The following is a 20206-nucleotide window of genomic DNA, read 5'->3' as shown; positions in this document are numbered from 1 at the left end:
TCTACACGCCACACCCCAAATCACCCACCCACAGGGGAGACTCCGCTCCTCAGCGTTCCCATTACCCTTGCACCCATGTCCGTTCCGACACACGCCCTACAGGTCTAGAATTGTCTCTGTGTGAGGGTCTCCCTGCTGTACTGTGAGAGCCTTGAAAATCTGCATGGTCTTCATATTCCCAGGGTAAGTGGGAACTTAAGGAAGAGGTGATAATGAAACAGAAGGCGAGAAAACAACCTTTCTCCTCTCCCCAATGAGTACGCCCTCCCAGGAGAGATCTCACTGGGGCTCCCGACGGAGGAGCCTTAGACTTCTCGGACCCTGAGCTGGCAGTGGCGAGTGGCCACCTGTCCAGAGATCGCTCTACCTCAGCAGGACAAGGCCGCTGCGCCTCTGAGCAGGTGATGAGGTTCTCGGAGGGGCCCGGGGGAGAGCTGAACCTCGGCCTGTGATGGGTCCTGTCCCAGGCAAGCCAGCTAGGGGACCACAGCTGGTGGGACCAGGGGGCTGGCTGCAGGGACAGGGAGTGTCACAGTTGTTGGGAGGTGTCCTGGGACGAGCTGTGATGTAGGACCCGGGGCGATGCTGACAGGTGGCCAGGGAGACCACAGGTGTTGGGAGGGTCCACGGCAGGCAGGCAGACATCTTGTCCACTAAGGGCCACTGTCCTCACTTGGCTAGATCCTGAGAGTGGGGCAGGGAGGACAGGGCACGAATGAGGGGCTGCCCTGCCCTGCCCCTGGGAACCAGCCAGAGCGGCAAGACTAGAGCTGGCAGATGTGTGAGGCACCCAGAGCATGACAGGGATGGAAGCAGGGCCTACACAATGGGGATCTAGGAACTCCATTATCAGGCATGAGCTAGGGTTGGGGGCACCTAGGGAAACCTGTCCTAGGAACTGGAAGCCAGAGGCCCCGTGGCCACAGGGAGCCTGCAGATGGGGATAGAGAGGCACCGACACAGGGGGCAGGAGGGGGAGGGGCACAGAGGGTCATTCTAAGAACAATCAGAGGAAAAAACTGAATGGCAGGGGCTGGAGGAAGGGGGAGAAGAAGGCAAGGAACTGGCAGGAGGAAGTGGGGGGCGGGGAGCAGCTCACTGACAGAGGCTCCAAGGGCACTAATGGTCCCTGTCAGGGCGGCGCAGGGAGGCCAGGGATGCTGCTCACATTAACGAGCCAGCCGGGCCCTGCTCCGGGCTGAGCAGCCAGAGAAGTGGCAGCGGGTCCACGGGCCCCCGTCACCTCTCACAGTCGGTACGATGCCGGGGTACTTATTTATGGACAGTTATCCCAGCGGAGAGCAAATGAAGACCCTGCACCTCAGAGAAGGGCCCCATGTATGGCCGGGCCAGCTGTGGAGCCCAGCACTGAAAAGTGCCACTTCCATCGTGGTTCCCGCAACGGGCATATCTGTCATGACAACTTTCCAGCGGATGCCGGTCAGGAGTCCTGGGGAAGGGGCGCCTTTTGCTAATTTGCATCCATATGGATGAGTGGAGGTGACTCAGAGGTGGGGCGATGTACCCAGTGGGGGAGGAGGGGACCTGGGACTGAACCCAAGTGTCCTGACAGGAGGCAGTCCCCACAGGCTCCTCCCATGCCCTGCATGGCCACCCCAGGCCCAGCTCAGCTCGCTGGGATTCCTCTCTTCTCTCTCTCTGCCCCTCACCCCCAACCTCTTTCTCGCAGGGGAAGCCCTCCCATTGCCCAGCCTCTGAAGACCTCCCTTCCCGACCCCTTCTGCAGAGATTCCTGGGATGGACCCGCCGACGTGACCCCCGACAGCGATGGAAGAGGCCAGGCTTGGGAGGCAGGAGACAGACCTGGCCCTGCCACTTGGGCAACGTACTCAGCTCCTCTGAGTCTGGGTTTTCTCACCCACAAGACGGCAGTGATAAGCCCTGCCTCAGAGGGTTGATGTTCAATGAGGTGACGAACGTCAAGGGGCACACGGAGCCTCATATGGTCAGTTTGCAGGCTGTGGGCTCCCTGGGGCCGGGTGATGAAGATATCGCGGCGTGCGCGGGCCCACATCCGGTGGGGCACAGGTAGTGCTTAGATTGGTATGAGGAACAGAGGATGTGTGATGGTAGCTGTCACGCAGGAAGGCTTCAGGGCGCCAGTGGACAAGACCAGACATCATCTCAGGCTGAGCCCGGCGGCCCCACGAAACCAAGGGAAGGCGCTCCAGCCTCCTTCCTCTGCAGGACAAAGGTCAAGCAGTTCCTGCGCTGACAGGTGCAGCCGGCAGGAGGAGGAGGAGGCTGAGAGCAGCCTGGGAAGGGATGGGCCCTGGCTGTGCACTGCTCACTCTCCCAGCTTCGGCTGTGACAGAATCCGGCGGCCACAGGCATTCAGCCCACACCCCAGCCTCGTCTCCTCCCACTCTTGTCCCCCAACCCCCCGAAGATGAGACCCTCCATCCTTGCCGAGCACCAGCGTGCCCATTTCCCCAAACACCCAGCTCCTTCTCTCTCACTGCCTCATGCTGATTGTTACATCTCCTCCTCTCCCTCTTCATCTGTCCCGCCCACCCCAGAGCCTTCTGCATTCAGAGGCAAACGGTGGCAAGAGCTTATTAGCAGCCGGGGCTCACACAGTCACAGTCACGAGCTGGGCTGGAGCCCCAAACCCCCGCCCCACACAGGAAGTGCTGCTGCTACCTGTGCCCTGGACCGCGACCTCAGGCCAGGATGCGCACAGACACTACACCCACTGCTGGGGACCCTGCGGGTTTGGAGCACCTCCCCTGGGTCCCCAAATAGAACCTGGAGCCTGAACTCTGTGTCAGGACAGCACCTGAGCAGGAGCCACCTCCCTGACCTTGACACCATTATCGACTTGGATCCATAGTTGACTCCTGTTCCCTGCCTGCACCTGAGGCACAGACGACCTGTATAGCCTCCAGGACAGGAGCTCAGCCTGCTTCTGCTCCCGCAGCTCCAGGGATGGGCGAGCTCCCTCTGGATGCTGCCTGGTCGTCCTCTGGCCCGAAAGTTCTTCCTTCCCAGAGAAGCTGGATAGGGACAGGCTACGTTTGGGGGTCCAGCAACCCTGGCTACCTACTGAATGTGCGACCTTGGAGAAGACATTTATTCATCATCTCTGAGTGCCCGGGTCCTGCTCTGTAAATGGGACAGCAGCACTGGCAGGTGGCACAGACCAGGAAAACCTGCAAGGTGCCCGGTGAGGGGAGGGCCGTAGGAGTTATTTCTCTTCTCGCAATCCTTCCCTGAGATGCAGCTGAACCTATCTCCTTGACTGTCCCCTGCAGCTGGCTCTCTGATACCACACAGAACAAGCCCCCCAAAGGGCAAGAAATATTGGGGTCAAATGACCAGGGGGAATATAATCAAGAGCCGGCCCTTCTCATTCACTATCCAGATGCCTGTGGGCCAACCATCAGGACATCAAGCTTCCGCTTCCCCTGTCCATGGGGATGACATCACCTCTATGTCATGGGAGGGCTGCCAGCCTGAACAAGATTACAGATGTAAGCTGTAAATCGCCAAATCCAGGATCGTTCCTGTAATTATCATTTCGCGTCTGACAGCCCTTTAATTATGTGAAGACAGTGATCAAGTCTCCCCCTGCCCCCTGCACTGCACCAAATCTTTCCGGCTGCTGGGGAGAGCCGGCAGATGGCCCACCCCCAGCCCAAGTGGGTGCCCGGATCAGCGGACACAGAGGTCGGGTCTGGCCCTGCAGGCTGCAGCCCTAGGAGCAGCAGGGGTGGAGGAAGAAGACCCCGGCCCGGCAGCTGCCCCATCTCATCTCATAGCCCATCACTGGCTACGGAGGACAGAGCCCTGTGTGAGCTCTTCAGAGCTGGAGGTCGATCAGGGGGGACTCCTAAGAGCTCTCTACTTGCCCCCATCTCATCTCATCCTCTCCAAGCTCTGCAAAGCAGGCAGGAGAGTTGGAGGAAACCAGGGCTCAGAGAGGGGAAGTGATTTGTCCCAAATCACAAAGGGCAAACATAATGGTGGAACAGAATCCACACCCAGGCCTGGTTGCCCCCAGTCCCAACTGTCTCAAAGCAACATGGAACAGGATATGTAATTATCCTTGTCTGACTGAGGAGACAGACTCAGGAGGCAGGGCCTTACTCCATGTCACACAGCGAAGTCACAGGCAATGCCAGGTCAGGACCTCTGGAATGCCAGCGTTAGGAAAGATTTCAAAGATCATCTCGCCTTGTCCTCTCAAGGTCCTATTCGGAAATGGAAAATCTGAGATCCCAAAAAGGGGAAATGGCCTGGGAGCATGGACACAGGACATGTACAGGGTAAATTGTTAGGGAAATGCTAGAGAATCCAACAGGAGGTGTTGGGACATCTGGACATCTATTTGGTAAAAAAATACAACTAGACCCCTACCTCACGCCCTATACCAAACTAAATCCCAGCATCTCCCTCCAGGTCCTCACCACCACTCTCTTGCAGGAGTTCTACACACTGGTGCTGGCACTGGAATATAAAACAGGCCTGGATTCCACTCTGAGCAACCCACCCAGATGACTGACCAACCGGCAGGCAACTCCAGTCCTAGGAGTGAGTGTGCAAATAGGGTAACATGGGCTGCTTAGGAGCACACGGCCAGGTATGGAGTGCCTCCAAGAGGCTTCACCCACAGCAAAGCTGGAGGGAAGGGGCTTGCTAGGAGGACAAAGCCAGGGAGCCTCGGTTCAGGCAGAGAGAGGGGGTGAAGGTGCAAAGGCACAGAACCAGGCAGGTTTTGTTTGGGGAAATGGCTTCTTTTCTTATGGGCTTATAAAAGCTTTCTCTGCGTAAGGGTATTAACCTTCATACACGGTGTATTTTTTTTTTATTCTGTCATTTGACTTTAATTTTGTTTTCAAATTTTTTTTGGATAAAAATTTAAGTTTTTAGGCACTCAAATTTATCTCTTTCCTTTTATAGGTTTTGCCTTTGGTCTCATGGTTAAGGAAGGTGGCCCAAGATTATATATCTAATTCCCATTTTACAGTGGCAATTTCCTGGCCTCATTGTTTGCATTTAAATCTGTATGTAACCCATCTGTCTATAGCCATCTATCTATAGCTCCATACGGATGTCTACGTGTATGGAGAGAGGTTGGAAAGCCTTATCGCTAAAGATGGAATTTCTTTTACTTTACATCTTCCCAAATGTGTGCTTCCTCAAGGGAACAAAAATACATTTTAATCCATCTGGGACTTATTCTGGTTTGAGGTAAGAGGCAGGGATCTCATTTTACTTCCACCAAACGGATGCTTCGGCTGTCCCGGTGCCACACGTGATACGTGCAACAACTCCCACATTCCATTAGCACAGAGGCACGTGCTCGGATGTGTGTGGTCTGTTTCTGGGTTGTCTAGTGTGTCCTGAGGCAGCCCTCACCCCATGCGCTGGCCCTGCCTGGTACGGCTTCTTCCGCATGGCTGGGCTCTGGCCCCTGGGCCACCCCTGTGGTCCTGGCTCTGCTTTGAGGTCCCAGAGCCCAGCTATGCCCTCAGGACCACAGAGTACCACATTGGAGAGAGAGACGGAGGAGTGCTACCTATCCCGTCTGCCGCCTGCAGGCCAGATCTTGGGCACCCAGTTCCTCCAATCACCAGCCTGTTTCACCCTCACCAACTTCCAATTGGGGTGACTGACGCACAAAAAAAGCCCAGGAAATGTCAGCTGGGAAGGGTGCAGGGAGCTCCTGGAAGGGAGAGATGGGCAGGCCCTGGCAGGATTATTCTGGCCCTGACACAGGAGATTTGGGGGAGGGGCAGCCTGGGGAGGTTTGAGATGTATGACAGCATGAGGGCCTCTCAGGCAAAGGGATGAGAATCCCCACCCCAGCCAGCTCCTGACAGCCTAAGAGGCTGGATTTATTATTCTGGGCTCCAGAGAGCAGGGCAATTAGGCCCCTGTCTACAAATTCTGTTTCCTATCACAGGCCAAGTGTGGCTCAAGATTCAACCGCTGCTCCTTCATGCAGAAAAGCAGCAGGGCCAAAGCCCAGTTTCTCCCGCCCATCCTGTGGGCTGCATCCGTCCAAGAGCATACCCGAGCGGAAGAGCTGAGAGTCTTAGGAGGGATTATCCCAGAGCCCCTTCGAGGGCCCTGCCGCAGGTGGTGGGTGGTCGCACGCCCTGCTGTTCCCCATCATCATGCTGTCCCCTCCACACTCCCTAAGCAGCCACTCAAGGCTGTCAGGAGTGTCGTGAACAAGGCATGACCACGTCCCCAGGAGCACGGCGTGGCCATGCCCCGGTCACAACATTCAGAGAAGAGCTAGGTGGGTGTGGGGAGTTCCCCAAAGGCCAGAGACAACATGGCTTTCTTGCAGAGATAAATCCTCAGCTCCTGGTGCTGCCACAACCCCGGGCGCTCTCAGCCTCTCCTCTCTCTCACGACGATGCAATGATACCATCTCCCATTTTCTTATCCTCCTCGCAGCCCTGTTGAAATCATAATTTTTCCTTATTTTCTTTCCCTTACCCCCTATTATGGTTTGTTTTGTAAAAGTAAAACATTAGAGCTTCGGTAGTGAGTCTCTCATACAAAATTATCAACTGAAAAATTAGCCTGCTCTATTTAGTCAAACTTTTCATTAACTCACCCCGAATGCCTTGGCAGGGCCAGACCAAATGATTTTGAGGGCCTTGTACAGCCCGCGGGCTAGACATTCCCCGCCCCGCCCCCCGGAACGGGGGCTTATCTTCCCGATTTTAGAAGTGGTAAAACTGGAGCTCAGAGGGTGCCTCTCTCACCTGCTGGGCCCCTTTTCCCCAAAGCACCGAAGAAGGGAGCAGCCAGCCCTTTTGCAAGTCTGTGGGTAGGACACGTTTCTCCAAGGTGGGAGCGGCGGTGTCTTTGGTAAAGGACGTGAGGCACATGGGTATCCCTTATCTCCCGGACCTTCGGGGCATGAATATGTATCTCCATCCAACCCACAAGCAAGTGGAGATCAGAGGGGGTCTGGCTTTGCCCAAGGTCACACACTAAGTCACTGGAGGAGGCCGGGAGTGGCCGGGAGGAGTGCAGACTGCATGCAGCTCCCTGGGCCAGGAATGCCCACCCAGGTGTTTCTGGCCGACGCCAATCTCATCCCGTCCCAATGGCTGCTTCATCCAGGGAGCCCACCTTGAATCCCAAGTGGAATCCACTCTGCCCTGCCACACACCCATCCCTGTCATAGGCCCACATGGCGGTAATAGAGCAGGGAGGTGGGGCACCAGCTTGGAATCCTCCTGTACACTAACAGAGCCCAACCCCCAACCCCAAAGGTAGCCTGAGAGGTCCCACAGCTGAGTCCACACCCTGCCCTGCCAGCCTCAGCCAGGGGCAGGACAAGGCGGCACGCAGCTGCACTCTCCCGACCACCCCACTCCCGTGAGCTCACCGGGGTCCTGCCTCTCCACACCGTCGTGGGGTGGCAGCACATTCCCCTAACAGGCTTCCTCACTCGTTCTCCAACTCGGGGCTCAGTCATCCCTCCAGTCCTTGCCCAGCCCCTCCTGAGCCAAGCCCTTCCTCAGAACACTCAGAGTCTAGCGGGAGACACAGAAAGTCACACTCCACGTGGCAGGTACTGCGAGAGCCCAGGGAGGGAGGGAAGACGGGAGAGAGGCCTGATTCATTTTTGGTTGGGCGAGGGGGGACAGAGAGGAATAGACATCCTATATCATAAAAGGCTAATATGCAAACTGTCTCCATGGGTGGGAGTTTGACCAACAGGGAGTTAGACATGCCCTGACCACCAGGGGGCAGTGCAGAACATGGCGCCTGTTGGCAGCGGGCAGTAGTGGAGGTGCTGAAGGGAGGCCCTAGCCGGCAACTGGCAGCCACTAGGGACCCTACCCTACCCGTGCATGAATTTCACGCACTGGGCCTCTTGTTTGCAATAAGCCTTGAAAGGCAGAGACAAAGAGAGTTCAGGCAGTGGGGCTGCCTGAGCAAAGGCAGAGCTGTAAAAGGGGACAGTGGTCTTGGGGTGGCTGCAGGGGCTGTGTGTGGGGAGGGGTGCTGATGAAACCCCCACGGCAGGTGTCTACTGCTCCCGTCCTAGGAGGTAGGCAATTGGGGGTGGGGAGTTTTCTATTTCTGTGTCCCACCCATCCCGCTGCACCATTCCTGGACTTCACCGAGGCCACTCTCCCCTCTCACGTACTCCTAGGCACAGCATGGTGGCCTCATCCAGCCAGGCAGGAAATCATGGGCTGACAGAGGCATCATCAGACTTCCAACCTCTTCCACAGCCTGCTGACTGCACCTTCTAGGTGTCTCTAGAATCCCTCCCTTCACTACCTCCCTGCATCCTCCTGCCCCCAGTTGAGACCTCAGCCGTTCTCAGCTGGCTCCCTGCCCTCCCCACCTCCCCACCAGCACTCTTTCTCCGAGATTTAACCACAGTGGCCCTTGCACAGCCCGAGTCTGCCTGGGCTCCCACTGCCCAGGATGAGTGCAGGCTCTCCAGCCCAGCCTCAGGCAACGCCCTCCCCTCCTCACACTGGAGGCAAATGCTTTCCGTTCCCAAGTACAAGACACTGTACACCCAGCTCCCTGCAGGATCACTTCCCCAGTCTGGCACGACGGTGTAATTCTCTCAGGCACCGGCTCAGGCAAACGTTCCTGCCTGGGGTTTCCTGGCCTCAGCAGCGATCCCCTGGGTGGTCTGGGTGTGTCAGTTGGTGTCTGTCTGCTCCCCTGCCAGCCTAGGAGCCCTTCAGGGAAGGGGGGCCGGCTCTGATACACCTGTGGCCTCCAGGTCCAGAGCAGGTATCATGATGGTTTGTTGATTGAATAAGTAACCAGTGCCTCCCAGACAAGACTGGTGTGGAATAGGGGAGCGGGCGCAGGACTGGGGGTGCGAGCAGGGGCTGCACAGGCTGTGCCTGTAACTCCTCAGCTTGAATTAATCACTTACTCCCCCTGGAGCCCCATCCTTAAGATGGACGGGGTCAATCGGCCTCACAACAGCCTTCGAAAGGCAAGAGTCGACGGTCACTATCTCCTTTGGGGTCCGGGGCTGGGAAGTTCCTCTAGGCATCGGACCTGTATCCCTCTTGCTACAGAGAAGGTGGTTCTGACACTGGACTGCCTCCCACCGCCGCCCAGTCTCCAGGGGTCGCCGTGGGCACAGCCTGAGAACTGTCTTCCGTCCACCAAGGCCCTCACTGGCAGCATTGGAGTAATGAGTCACGGACAACAACTAAATTCCCTAGCCCCGTTATAAAAAGCTTTGCTTCCCCTTCCCAGAGTGAGCGAGCGGCCTCCTGTTGCCAGGCTCCTCCACCCACTGAGCTGGGGCAGTGAAGGGCTCACTTCACCTCTCTGGTCCTCAGTTTCCTGTTTCCTTATTTGTCAAGTGTGTGTCCTGGGGGGAGGGGGCCATGTGAGCCAAGTCTCAGGGCAGGAAGGAAGGACACCAGCGTGGTCAGTGAGGAGGGGGCTCCTACCCAAGCTCCCCCTGCCCCACACCCTCCCTGGGCTCCACTCCGGCCCTGCAGGGCCAGGCCCAGCCAGGGCAACACAGAGGGTCCGTCATGTGGCAGGGAAGACACTCCCATCTTGTCCAAAACGCTCCTGGTCCAGTGCTCTTTCTCCTGCATCAGGCAACTCCCCACGTCCTCTCCGCCCTCCAGTTCTTTTCCCTCTGGCAAGCTCTCACAAAAAAACCACCTGGACTCAAAACACAGGACTCCTCCCTACAGCCTCCGTCTTCCTGAGGCTCTGGCTGCTAACCTGTCCCAGACTGCAGGTGTGGCATGGCCTCGGTTTCTGACCTGTAAGTGGGGCATAGAAAGTAAACACGCCCCACAGGGGTGCTACACAACGAACAGGGCAAGGCATGTAAGCCACATGCTCCCCCAATACAACGGGTGCTCAATACGCGCTCACTGCTAGCCTCACACTTCACTCCCCAGCCTCCTGCCGCTGACTCACCACCCGTCTGTCACCCCATTTCACAGGTGAGGCCCAGAGAAGTGGGCTTCACAGAAGAACTTGACCCCAGGCTTCTGAGCTGGGAGATGCAGGTGGGGCAGGGGGTTCCCCTAAGAGGACCTGAGGGGAGGGAGTGCCTGGGCCAGTGCCCAAAGGAGAGAGTGCGGTGGGGATGAGGAGAGGCAGAGGCCCAAAGTTGGACGCCACCCCTTTGCTGAGGCCTCTCTGCCACCCCCAGCCCTACCGGCTCCCGCCTCCCTCCCCAGCCTGTGCTCCCGGAGCTCGCTCCAGGGCCCCCATTTGTTCAGCAAAATTTACGGAGCACCTTTTCGGCACCAGCCCTGATTCTGAGACACCAGATGGCTGTTCCCTTCACTGTGTCAGGACAGGGAGCCAGCACCCCATCACAGCCCTCACCCAGCTGTCTCCGAGGGACTGGGAGAGAAAAGAGAAAAGGGTGAGCAGACTGAGGCCGAGGCTGAGCCAGGGAAGCGGGAGGGGAAGCAGGAGCGGAGTGAGTGACAGGGAAGGCGGTGGATGCTCATCCTCAGCTCGGAGTCTCAGGGTCACCTGAGGTGAGCTCAGCCCCTTCTGCAGAGGCCCTGCCACCCCGAGCTCCCCTCTCCCAGCCCCTGGCTGGCTCGTGACCTCCTGCAACCCTTCCTGCTTCTGCCCACACCTGGCCCCAGACATTGGTATTTGCAGAGCCTGCACCACGTAGGCTCCAGTCAGCTCAAAACCAGCCCCAGCCCCACTTCCTCCACTCTGGGCCCCGTGCTGGCCACAGCCAGGACGCATCACTTCCTGACCCCACAGCCTAGGACTGGCTGGCCCGTGCCCACCAAGGGGTGTGTTCTGGGAGACACACCTTCCTCCAGGGCCTACTGCCACAGCCAAGGGAGTGTGCGTGGAAGCTCAGCCACTCGCTCCCGTCCTTCGCCTCAGCTGTCTCCCCACCCCCACCAAGAGCTTTCCACCTACACTGCCTGGGGTCACACCTGAGCTCTGCCCCTTACCCGCTGGTATGACCTGGGCCAAGTCACGGACAACCTGGCTTCTGTTTCCCCTAGTGCAATGGTGGCGGTGACACCCAGCTCCTGGGCGGTGAGTGCTCAGCACGGGGCCTGGCACAAGACACACAGGTGAAGTTCACTGCTGCCCTCCCGTCTGGCTTTCCCGACACGATATGGGGAGGCCCGGCTGCCGGGCCCCAGTCTGAGGGGAGAATGGAGCTCAGAGCACAGCGGAGTGGCTGAGGAATTCTAAAGTCTTAACCCTACCCCTCCTCCAGTCAGAGTGGAGAGGCCGGGGCGTGGGCCTCGGGAATCTCTGGTCTTCATGACTAGTCACAGCTAGCACCGTGCTGGCCACTTCATGTCGCTATCGCATGCCGTCCGCCCAGCTGGTCCTTGAGAGGTGTGAGTGCTATTTCATGGGTGAGAAAGCTCAAAGTCAAGCGCATACTGTGGACAACAGAGGGGCCCTGTCGTAAGCCTAACCGACAGTAACCTCACGGGGTGATCTCATCACACATTCCTAACTGGGCGGGACATGGTGAACAGTCACACCCCAGGCTCATAACTGCTTTAGCACAGGGTTTATCTCTGCCTCCGGCAAGCCCTGTCCATTGTTTCCGTGCATCTAGGTTAACACACTGTTTGCCTTTTGCAGACCCCTGGGAAGTGGAACTAACCTGAAGGGAGCCCATGATCTTGTTAAGGGTCCTGGAGTCCAATGCCGGCCCTGCTTTCTCCCACCCTCATGTGATCTTCCCTCCTTAATTCTAAACGCATAAGAGAAACCGCAGAACTGTCATTCTCCGGAGCAATCTGAGACCGTGCTCCCCAGCACTGCCGTCAGTTTGGCTCAAATAAAGTCTATGAAAATTCTCTACAGGTTTGGACGTTTCTTACATCGACAGTCCAAGTAGAAGAGGCACAACTTGAACTTGAGGTCTGCCTGACTCCTGACCTCACAGTCTGCGCCACTGTCGGGGAGACCCTACGCCCACACAAGACGAAAAGGCTGTCCCAGGCAGGGCCGCCGTCCCAGCAGGGCAGGACCTGCTCTGTGACTTGGGCAGGCCCCTTCCTCTCCTTTGCCTCAGTCTGCCATGTTGCCTCTCTGCTGAGAGTGGGGACATGACCATGAATCAGGCCCGGTACCCACCAGGTACCTGCTTCTCACCATGTGGGAGCCATGAGCACAGGCTCCTGACTCATCTAGCACTTCGTCCCTCACTGTCACAAGCAGAGAAGCAGAGAGACGGGGGTGGGGGGGGGCAACTCCCTCCCGCCCCCCATCCAGTAGCCCTGAGAGGCCTGCCCTGCCCTTAGCCGCCACCCCGACCCTTGGCCACTCCCGCCTGTTTGCAGACTATCTGACTTTGGAAGCTGGCTTCTTTGTTCAGACAAGGAAGGAAGAAGAAAGTTGTTTTTCAGGCAGCAAAGCTCTTAGATAAACACGAGTTATCTCTCTCTATTCCTTCTTAAAGGAATTGGGTTCCTTCAGAAAAGAAACTAGATTCACCGGCTGATAGCGCCCAGGGATGGAGTGCCACCCGGAGCCACCCGGAGCCTGGCCGGGGCGCGGACACTGAAGGAGGCTTTCTTATCCTGCCGAGCACCTGCTGCCAGCTCTGGCAGGCCCATGGCTCAGGTGACGGGGCCCCGGTGCCAGGCCACAGCCTTGCCAGCTCCCGGGCTCCCGATGGCCTAGCAGACCAGCCCCCCTGCTGTCAGAAGAGAGTTAACAACTGGGTATTTCCACAACAGAATGGTCTTGCCCACCTGGTCAGAGAGATTCAAGAATTGCCATGGGCCCATTTTACAGAAGGAGAAGTGAAACCCAGAAGGGGCCCTGACAGAGCTGACACCCCCCGACCCCCCCACCCCCGACTCGGGGGCTCCCTGGGGTCCTTTTGCCCAGGTCCCAGTGTGGCTCACCGGTGTGGTGTCATCATGGGAGCGCTGGTAGCGTTTCCAGCGGCAGCCGTAGATGCCCGTGAGGCAGGAGAGGCACAGCTGGGGCTCGTAGTACTGCAGGGGCTGGTGTCTTACCATGCTCGTGCCCGAGGCCCTGGTGCCCGGCCCTCAGGAGCCCATGGGGGCCCCAGGCTGGTTCTGTGGGAGAAAGCACAAGGCTGTGAGGCAGGGGAAGGGTGAGGAGTCAGCCCTAGACACAGCAAAGGTCATGGTAGCCGAGGTCAGGGTGGGTCAGCTCCGCACAAATCCCTGCAGTGGGTCCCAGGCCCACCTGGAGTCCGAGGCCCACCCTGCAGGTCTCTCAGGACGGTCCCTGCCACCCTCCCCTGATCTAATCCTCCGCTCAGCCACACCGGCCAGCACACTGCTGCTGCCTCCTCTGCCTGGAAGGCTCTGCCCTTAAGAACCCGCATGGTTCCCTCCTCCCCCTCCTCCCCCTCCTCCCCTCAGGTCTTTGCTCAAATGTCTGTCTCAACCAGATGTCCCCAGGTCATCTTCTGTAAAACTGCAACCCCTTCCCCTACCGCTCAGCCATTTTTAGCTGTATTTTCTCAATCATAATTTACTTTTTTTGTTTCTCATCTGCCTATCCCACTATGATGTACGTTTCATAAAGGCAAGGATTTTGTCTGCTTTATTCTCTGCTATATGCCCAGTAACTGGAACAGAACCTAGCACACAGAACTTTCCAAATAAATATTTTAAAATAAATTATCATAAAAAATAAATAAAATAAATTATCATAAAAGCTGACATGTACTGAGCATTTAAACTATTCCAGGCCCTGTGCGAACACTTTATACCCATCTCCCTGCCTCACGTGGAAGGTACTGTGTGTCCCAAACCCATTTGACAGTTGAACAAACTGAGGCTCAGAAGAGAAGGGGGCAGCGCCTGGCCTGCGGTCACACAGCTGGGTGCGGTCAGTCTGGGAATCTGGAGCCCTGAAGAGTTCAATCCTTCAGGCTCAGGGAGACCCAGCCCAGCAGGGCTCGTGGGTAGAACTATGGGCTGTGTCTAGTGCAGGGGTGGGCAAACTTTTTGACTCGAGGGCCACAATGGGTTCTTAAACTGGACCGGAGGGCCGGAACAAAAGCATGGATGGAGTGTTTGTGTGAACTAATATAAATTCAAAGTAAACATCATTACATAAAAGGGTACGGTCTTTTTTTTTTTTTTTAGTTTTATTCACGGGCCGTAGTTTGCCCTCGGCTGGTCTAGTGGGTTGAGTTGCTGCCACCAGGAGCAGCTGCCCCGGCTCTGCTTGGTGCCCTGGACCTACCAGCTGGGGCTCAGTGTAGCCAGTGGCCATTGGCTGGGGCACCTCACACACCCTGATGTCAGGCATCATCCGACCCTCAACACCCCTGTTATCATTGTCCCATTTTAGAGATGAGGAGCGTGGGGCTCAGAGCAGCAAACGTTTTACCCAAGGAGCCAGGACTCAGCTCCTGGTCTGTGGATTCTAGACGCTGGAGCCATTTGCTTTGCACCAGACCCTGTCCAAGGCTCTGGAGGCCATGTGGACAGGACGGACGCAGTGACCCCTCAGGGCCCTCACAGGACCGGCGAGGGGCACGAGCAGGCCCACACTAGGCTCCAGGCACCAGTCCAAATGTTGTCCATATCCTAACTCTAACAGCAACCTATGGCGTAAGTGTTATTATTTTTTTATTGAGCTATAATTCACACGCCATAAAACTTGCCCCTTAAAAGTGTACAATTCCATATTGAGCATTTTCGGTGTTTAGGATAGTCACGGAGTTGTGACTAATTCCAAGGCATTTCCATCATTTCAGCAAAAACTCCATACTCACCCTGTCCACCCCGCATCAACCCCATTCCCACCCCTCAAGCCCTAACAATCACTAATCTACCTTCTGTCTCTATTTATGTGCCTAGTCTGGGCATTTCATATAAATGTAATCACACAATATGTGGCCATTGGTGACTGGCTTCTTTTGCTTAGTACCATGTTTTTAAGGGTCATCCATGCTGTAGCATCGATCAATGCATTCCTTTTTTGCAGCTGAAGAATACTCAATCGGACCATCTTACCCACTCGCCAGCTGATGGACATGTGGGTTGTTACTGCTTTGTGGTTGTCACGAACAACACCGCTGTGAGCAGGTTTCTGTGTGAACATATGTTTTCATTTCTCTTGAGTCAGTACTTGGGGATGGAATTGCTGGGTCATATGGTTTAACCTTTTGAAGAACCGCCAAAAGCTGCTTCTGCAAGCGGCGGCACCATTTCATATCTCAAAGTACTATCATTACCATCTCCCTTGCACAGATGAGGAGTACGGAGCACAGAATGGTTTAGCTATTTGCCGTAGGTGACACGGCAGAGCCAGGCAGTCTGGCTCCAGGAGGGGCCCTGCTCTCACCCAGGGGTTGGCAAAAGGTAACTCAGGGCCCGTATCTGGCCAGCCACCTACTTTTGGCTCCCATCCAAGCACTAACCAGGCCCGTCCCTGCTTAGCTTCCAAGGTCAGCGAGATCGGGTGCATTCAAAGTGGTATGGCCATAGATAGCCAACTATTTCTGTATAGCCCACGAGCTAAGAATGATTTTTTACATTTTTAAAGGATTGAGAAGAGAAAAAAAATCAAACAAGAACACATTTGTGGCACATGAAAATGACAGGAGAGTCACATTTCAGTGGATCCATAAATAACGTTTCATGGGAGGCAGCCAGGCTCGCCCGTTTCTGTATTGTTACGGCAGCTTTAACTGTAACTGCAGAGCCGAGGAGTTACGACCGCGTCCATATGGCCCACAAAGCCTAAAACGCTGCCTGGCTCCTTCACAGGGAAAGTTCGCTGACCCCGGCAACCACCGGGCCATAATGGCTCATAAGTGCAGCATATGGTGGAGAGAGTAAAAGGAGGCCGTGGGCTCTTAACACAGGGCAGAGAGGGTCAGGCCACGCTTCCTGGAGGCAGCGCTGAGCTGAGGCCTATAACATGAGCTCCTAAGATGCCTCTTCTCTTTTTTTTTCCGCCCCCACCCACACCAAGATGCCTCTTTCTAAATGCCCAGGGGCTGCACCACAGGGGCACCCAGGGTTTCAGGCCCAGCCCCTACGTCCACCTCTGGGCCTCATTCGGGACCTCTGCCTCCCACCCCCACCCTCATCCCCAGCCCCCACCAAATGCTAGCCTCAGCACAGGGCGTCCAGCCTCCAGTCTGAGGAGAGCGATGCATTAGGGGCTTGCTGGGAATATCGACTGACCCAGGGCCTCCTAATTGCTGGAATTGTGCGGTGCAGTCTCTGGGCCCGTGGTTCCCTGGGGAGCCATGTGAACACGGTGCAGCTGCTGGGAATTCTCTGAGTCGAGCCGAGCCGTGGGCTTGGGGGACATAAGGGATGGGGATGCTATTGCAGTCAGCTTAGCATTAGCTCCCGTGGGGTTAGAGAGGCCTGGGGGATGCTCTTGGCTTTACGCAGCCAGATCTCATCCAGTGCACCCCCAGATTAGGTCGACCACCACATTGGCCCTCACGAAGGGCGGGGGCAGCTAATATTTAGGAAGAAGCCTGGATTCATCCTGTGTCAGCCGCTCACTTGCATAGTGGCTGAGGCCTCTCAGGGCTCTTCCCTGAGCCTTGCTTTCTGAATCTGTAAAATGGGGTAACAGCCTTCGCCTTGGCTTCAATAGGGACCAGATTTTGCAGGGAGGGTGCCAGGAGGGACCATGGCTGCAGTGACTGAGGCACTGCAGGTGGGTATTCCGCAAGCAGAGGCCCACGCCCAGGTGCCCCTGCCCTCACACTCCTTCCCCAGAACCCCTTACCCTGGGACTGGCTCCCACGTGTCCTCTGCCCTTCCCTGCTCGCCCACCCCCGCAGCTGAGCAATACAATCCCTAGGCATGGAAATTCCATTCAGGTCTGGAAAAGAGGGAAGTAGAACTGTCTGCACTGGGCCTCGGCCCAGGACTCAGCTGACTGTGGCTCTTGGAACCGCCTCTCCCAGGAAAACCTTCACACTGTTCATAACGTCAGGCACTCTCTGGGAGACAAACCTCTTCTCTTTTCTTTCCATGCTCTGCTGGGGTCATCTCGTCCACTCCCACGGCTTCGGTTACCAGGTGCAGCCAAGGCCACCCCGTCTTTGCTTCTCCATCAAGATAGAGGCTCCTGGCTGTCTCCGGGGGTGCACTCAGGCCCTGCACAGATACTGACCTCCTCACCACCCCCAATCTGCTTCTCCTATCCCTCAAAGCCCTTTTCTCACCTTCCCGTTGGCCACTGCCCTGGGAAAGGAAGGCACTGGCCATCAATCCAAGCTCCCAACTGAGCCAGCTAAAGATTTTTTTGTTTGTTTGTTTTTTCGGTTAATCCTTACCTGAGGATATTTTCCCATTGATTTTTAAAAGGTGAAAGATTTATGTGATCTGAAAATAAACCAGAGTATTTCCCACTGATTTTTAGAGAGAGTGGAAGGGAGGGGGAGAGACAGAGAGAAACATCTATGTGAGAGACACATCAACTGGTTGCCTCCCACACGTGGCCCTGGCTGGGGCCGGGGTTTGAGCCTACAACCCAGGTACATGCCCTTGACCAGAATTGAACCTGGGACCCTTCATTCTGCAGGTTGACACTCTATCCACTGAGCCAAACTGGCTAGGGCTAGAGGAAGATTTTTAAAGGCACATGACCAGGCCCCTCCAGTTCCTCCAGCCTCACCACTCCAGAACCTGCTGTCCCTGCATCTGACTGACACCTCCTGACCCTTCCAATCTCAGCTCAGATGTCACCTCCTCCAGGGAGCCTCCCCTGAGCCCAGATTTGGTTAGAGCCTCCCCCCCTCCCCCCAAGCCTCTCATAGCCCTGAGCATCCCTAATGCTTCCGGGGCACCCTGTGTGAGCTCTGTGGACATGTCCTTCTCTCCTATTGCATGGCCTGAGTTATTCCTACATCCCCAGTGGCCAGCACCGGGCAGCAAGAGGAGGAGGCACAGGGCTTCCTGGACTGTACAGCCGAGGAAGCCTGGAAGTTCTACTAACAGAAAGTGCTGCTCGGACGCTGGGCATTCAGACAAGCTCCCGGAGACCGGACCCTGCCCCCACCCCCTCTCTTCCCGCCAGGGCAACGGCATGACTTAGGATCAATTGATTTCTCCAAGCCACCTCCCAGGGCATCAGCCAAGTTGGCAAGAAATCCCCTACCCGGAGCCCCTGCTGACTCTGGGACAAGAGGTAGCCCCCACCTCTGAGCCCCACCCCTCAGCACCAAGTCCTGATTTGTCTGAATTCTTGGTCCCTGCCCTGAACTCCTGTTTGCACAGGGAAGGGCCTTCCAGGAGTCCAGGCCTGAGAAGCACGGAGCGCCTGCTATAAAGCTCCTGATGTCCCGGGAAGGCACCCAACCCACTTCCCTGTTCCTCTTCCCTCCCATGACCCCCAAGCCCTCATCGCCCCCATATCCTGCTGCCTCTGGCCCAAGCCCACTCTCTTTCCTGGGGCAGGTGTCAGTGCCCAGGTTCCAGCCTAGTCTCTTGCAACTGACTTGTTGCTTGGCTTAGATAGGTTGCTAGCTCTCTCCGAGCCTTATTTTACTCGTCTGGGAAATGGGAACTAGATGGAAAAACAAATAAAAGGACCCAAGCTGCAATAAAAAGGAATAAAACACTGAGCCAGGCTACACCATGAGAGAACCCTGGCAACAGCGTGCTACGCGAAAGAAGCTAGTGGCAGAAGGTGGCGGGGGCTCGCCGGGCCCATGCTGAGCATCGGACCCGTGTCATCACCTGGCGACAGCCTGCCGGGTAGAGCTCGACAGGCTTCTGTCACAGATTAGAAACACGGGCCCCAGGCGAACGGATGAACAAACTGGTCCATCCAGAAAACGAAATATGACTCAACGATAAAACGAAATATACTCCCAACCCACGAACAGACACGAAGGGACCTTAAAAGCATATTGCTATTGACAGAAGCCAATCTGAAAGGGCTGCCTACTGTCTGATTCAACTACAAGACATTCTGGAAACGGCAAAACGATAGAAGCAACAAAAGATCCGTGGTTGCCAGGGGTTGGGGATGGGGGCACAGGGGATTTTCAAGACTGAAACCATTCTCTGTGATACTGTAATGGTGAACACATATGTCATTATACATTTATCAAACCCCATAGACTATAGACCCTGATGCAAACCGGGGACTTTAGTTAATAATACTGTATCAACGTTGGCCCATCAGTTGTAACAAAAGCACCACCCTAATGTAAGATGTTAATAGGGGAAACTGTGAGGTCGGAGAGGGAGAACATGTAGGAACCTTCTGTACTTTCTGATCAATTTTTCTATAAACCAAAAACTGTTCTTTAAAAAAAAAATCTGTTCACTGAATATATATTATTTAATTTAGATATCTATCTTGATTGACAGATAGATGGCCACACCCAAGACATTAAGTGATTCCCCCAAGGCCAAACAGCCAATGGACCCAGAAGAGGGATTTGAATCCAGGGCGGCTGGCTCTACCGCCCAGAGGAAGCGTCTGCCCACGTTTCTGCCATCCTCCATGTCTATGCCAGCCACAGCATCTGTGTCACTGCAAATTGCACCTCAAGGGCCAAGCTCGATATTTTGGTTGGCTCCAAGGGAGCACGGGCACAGAGTAGGGCCAAGGACCCAGGGGAGAGAAGGGGAACCCCCACACACCATGACGGGCACAGGGCTGGGCTGGCAGGGACCTGATCTTCTCCAGCAGCCTGCCAGGGCCCTGCGGAAGGAGGCAGAGCACAAATGCAGAGAAGGAGTCGCTCCGCTTCTCCTTGCCCAGGGCTGCCCTCCCAGGGCTGCAGGCTGTGGCTGAGCGCAGCCACGAGCAGGCTGGGCGACCTCTGGAAGCCTCTGGCCTTGGCTTTCCCGTCTGTATCCTGAGGGGTTTGAACACCACCAGATGGTCTCCAAAATCCCTCTGGGCACTCAACTTCTAAAACCCTCTAACCACCTGCTCTCTCTTCATCCCTGGGAGAGAAGCAGAGATGGGACAGCTCAGGGAGGAGGGAGGGGCAATCCCTCAGTCCTTGTCTAGTCTGAGGCACAGACCCCCTCCGCTCCCAGGGCTGACAGCTGGGAGTCCTGAGCCCGTCACTGAATGGAGGCATCAAAATGAGGCCTGTGACCAGGTTAGGGCCTGGTCATGGCCCTGTCCATCGGATGGCCTGCATGGGGAGATCAGGGCTGCTCCCCATTACACTATGGACTGGGGCAAGTCACTCCACTCCTCTGAGCCTCAGAGAAAGCCCTACATTTTAATGCAATCAACAGAGAAGGTAAGCAGAGGT

The 20206-nt window shown here is 56.0% G+C and overlaps 1 protein-coding gene across 5 annotated transcripts in view; it reads right to left on the bottom strand.

Annotated features, from left to right (window-relative positions):
* GDPD5 (glycerophosphodiester phosphodiesterase domain containing 5) overlaps nucleotides 1-20206 on the bottom strand; it is an 85703-nt gene that overhangs the window by 29022 nt on the left and 36475 nt on the right. For all 5 annotated transcript variants that reach the window (XM_006777912.2, XM_006777911.2, XM_006777914.2 and 2 more), the window contains one exon: nucleotides 12867-13043. In XM_006777912.2, the coding sequence (XP_006777975.1) occupies nucleotides 12867-12983 (117 nt within the window). In that variant the 5' untranslated portion in view covers nucleotides 12984-13043. The remainder of the gene's footprint in view (nucleotides 1-12866; nucleotides 13044-20206) is intronic.

The sequence above is a fragment of the Myotis davidii genome, unplaced genomic scaffold (genome assembly GCF_000327345.1).
Source record: "Myotis davidii unplaced genomic scaffold, ASM32734v1 scaffold169, whole genome shotgun sequence".
Classification (NCBI taxonomy): Eukaryota; Metazoa; Chordata; class Mammalia; order Chiroptera; family Vespertilionidae; genus Myotis; species Myotis davidii.
The sequence above is the reverse complement of the archived record's forward strand: the minus strand, read 5'-3'. Positions and strand labels throughout refer to the sequence as shown.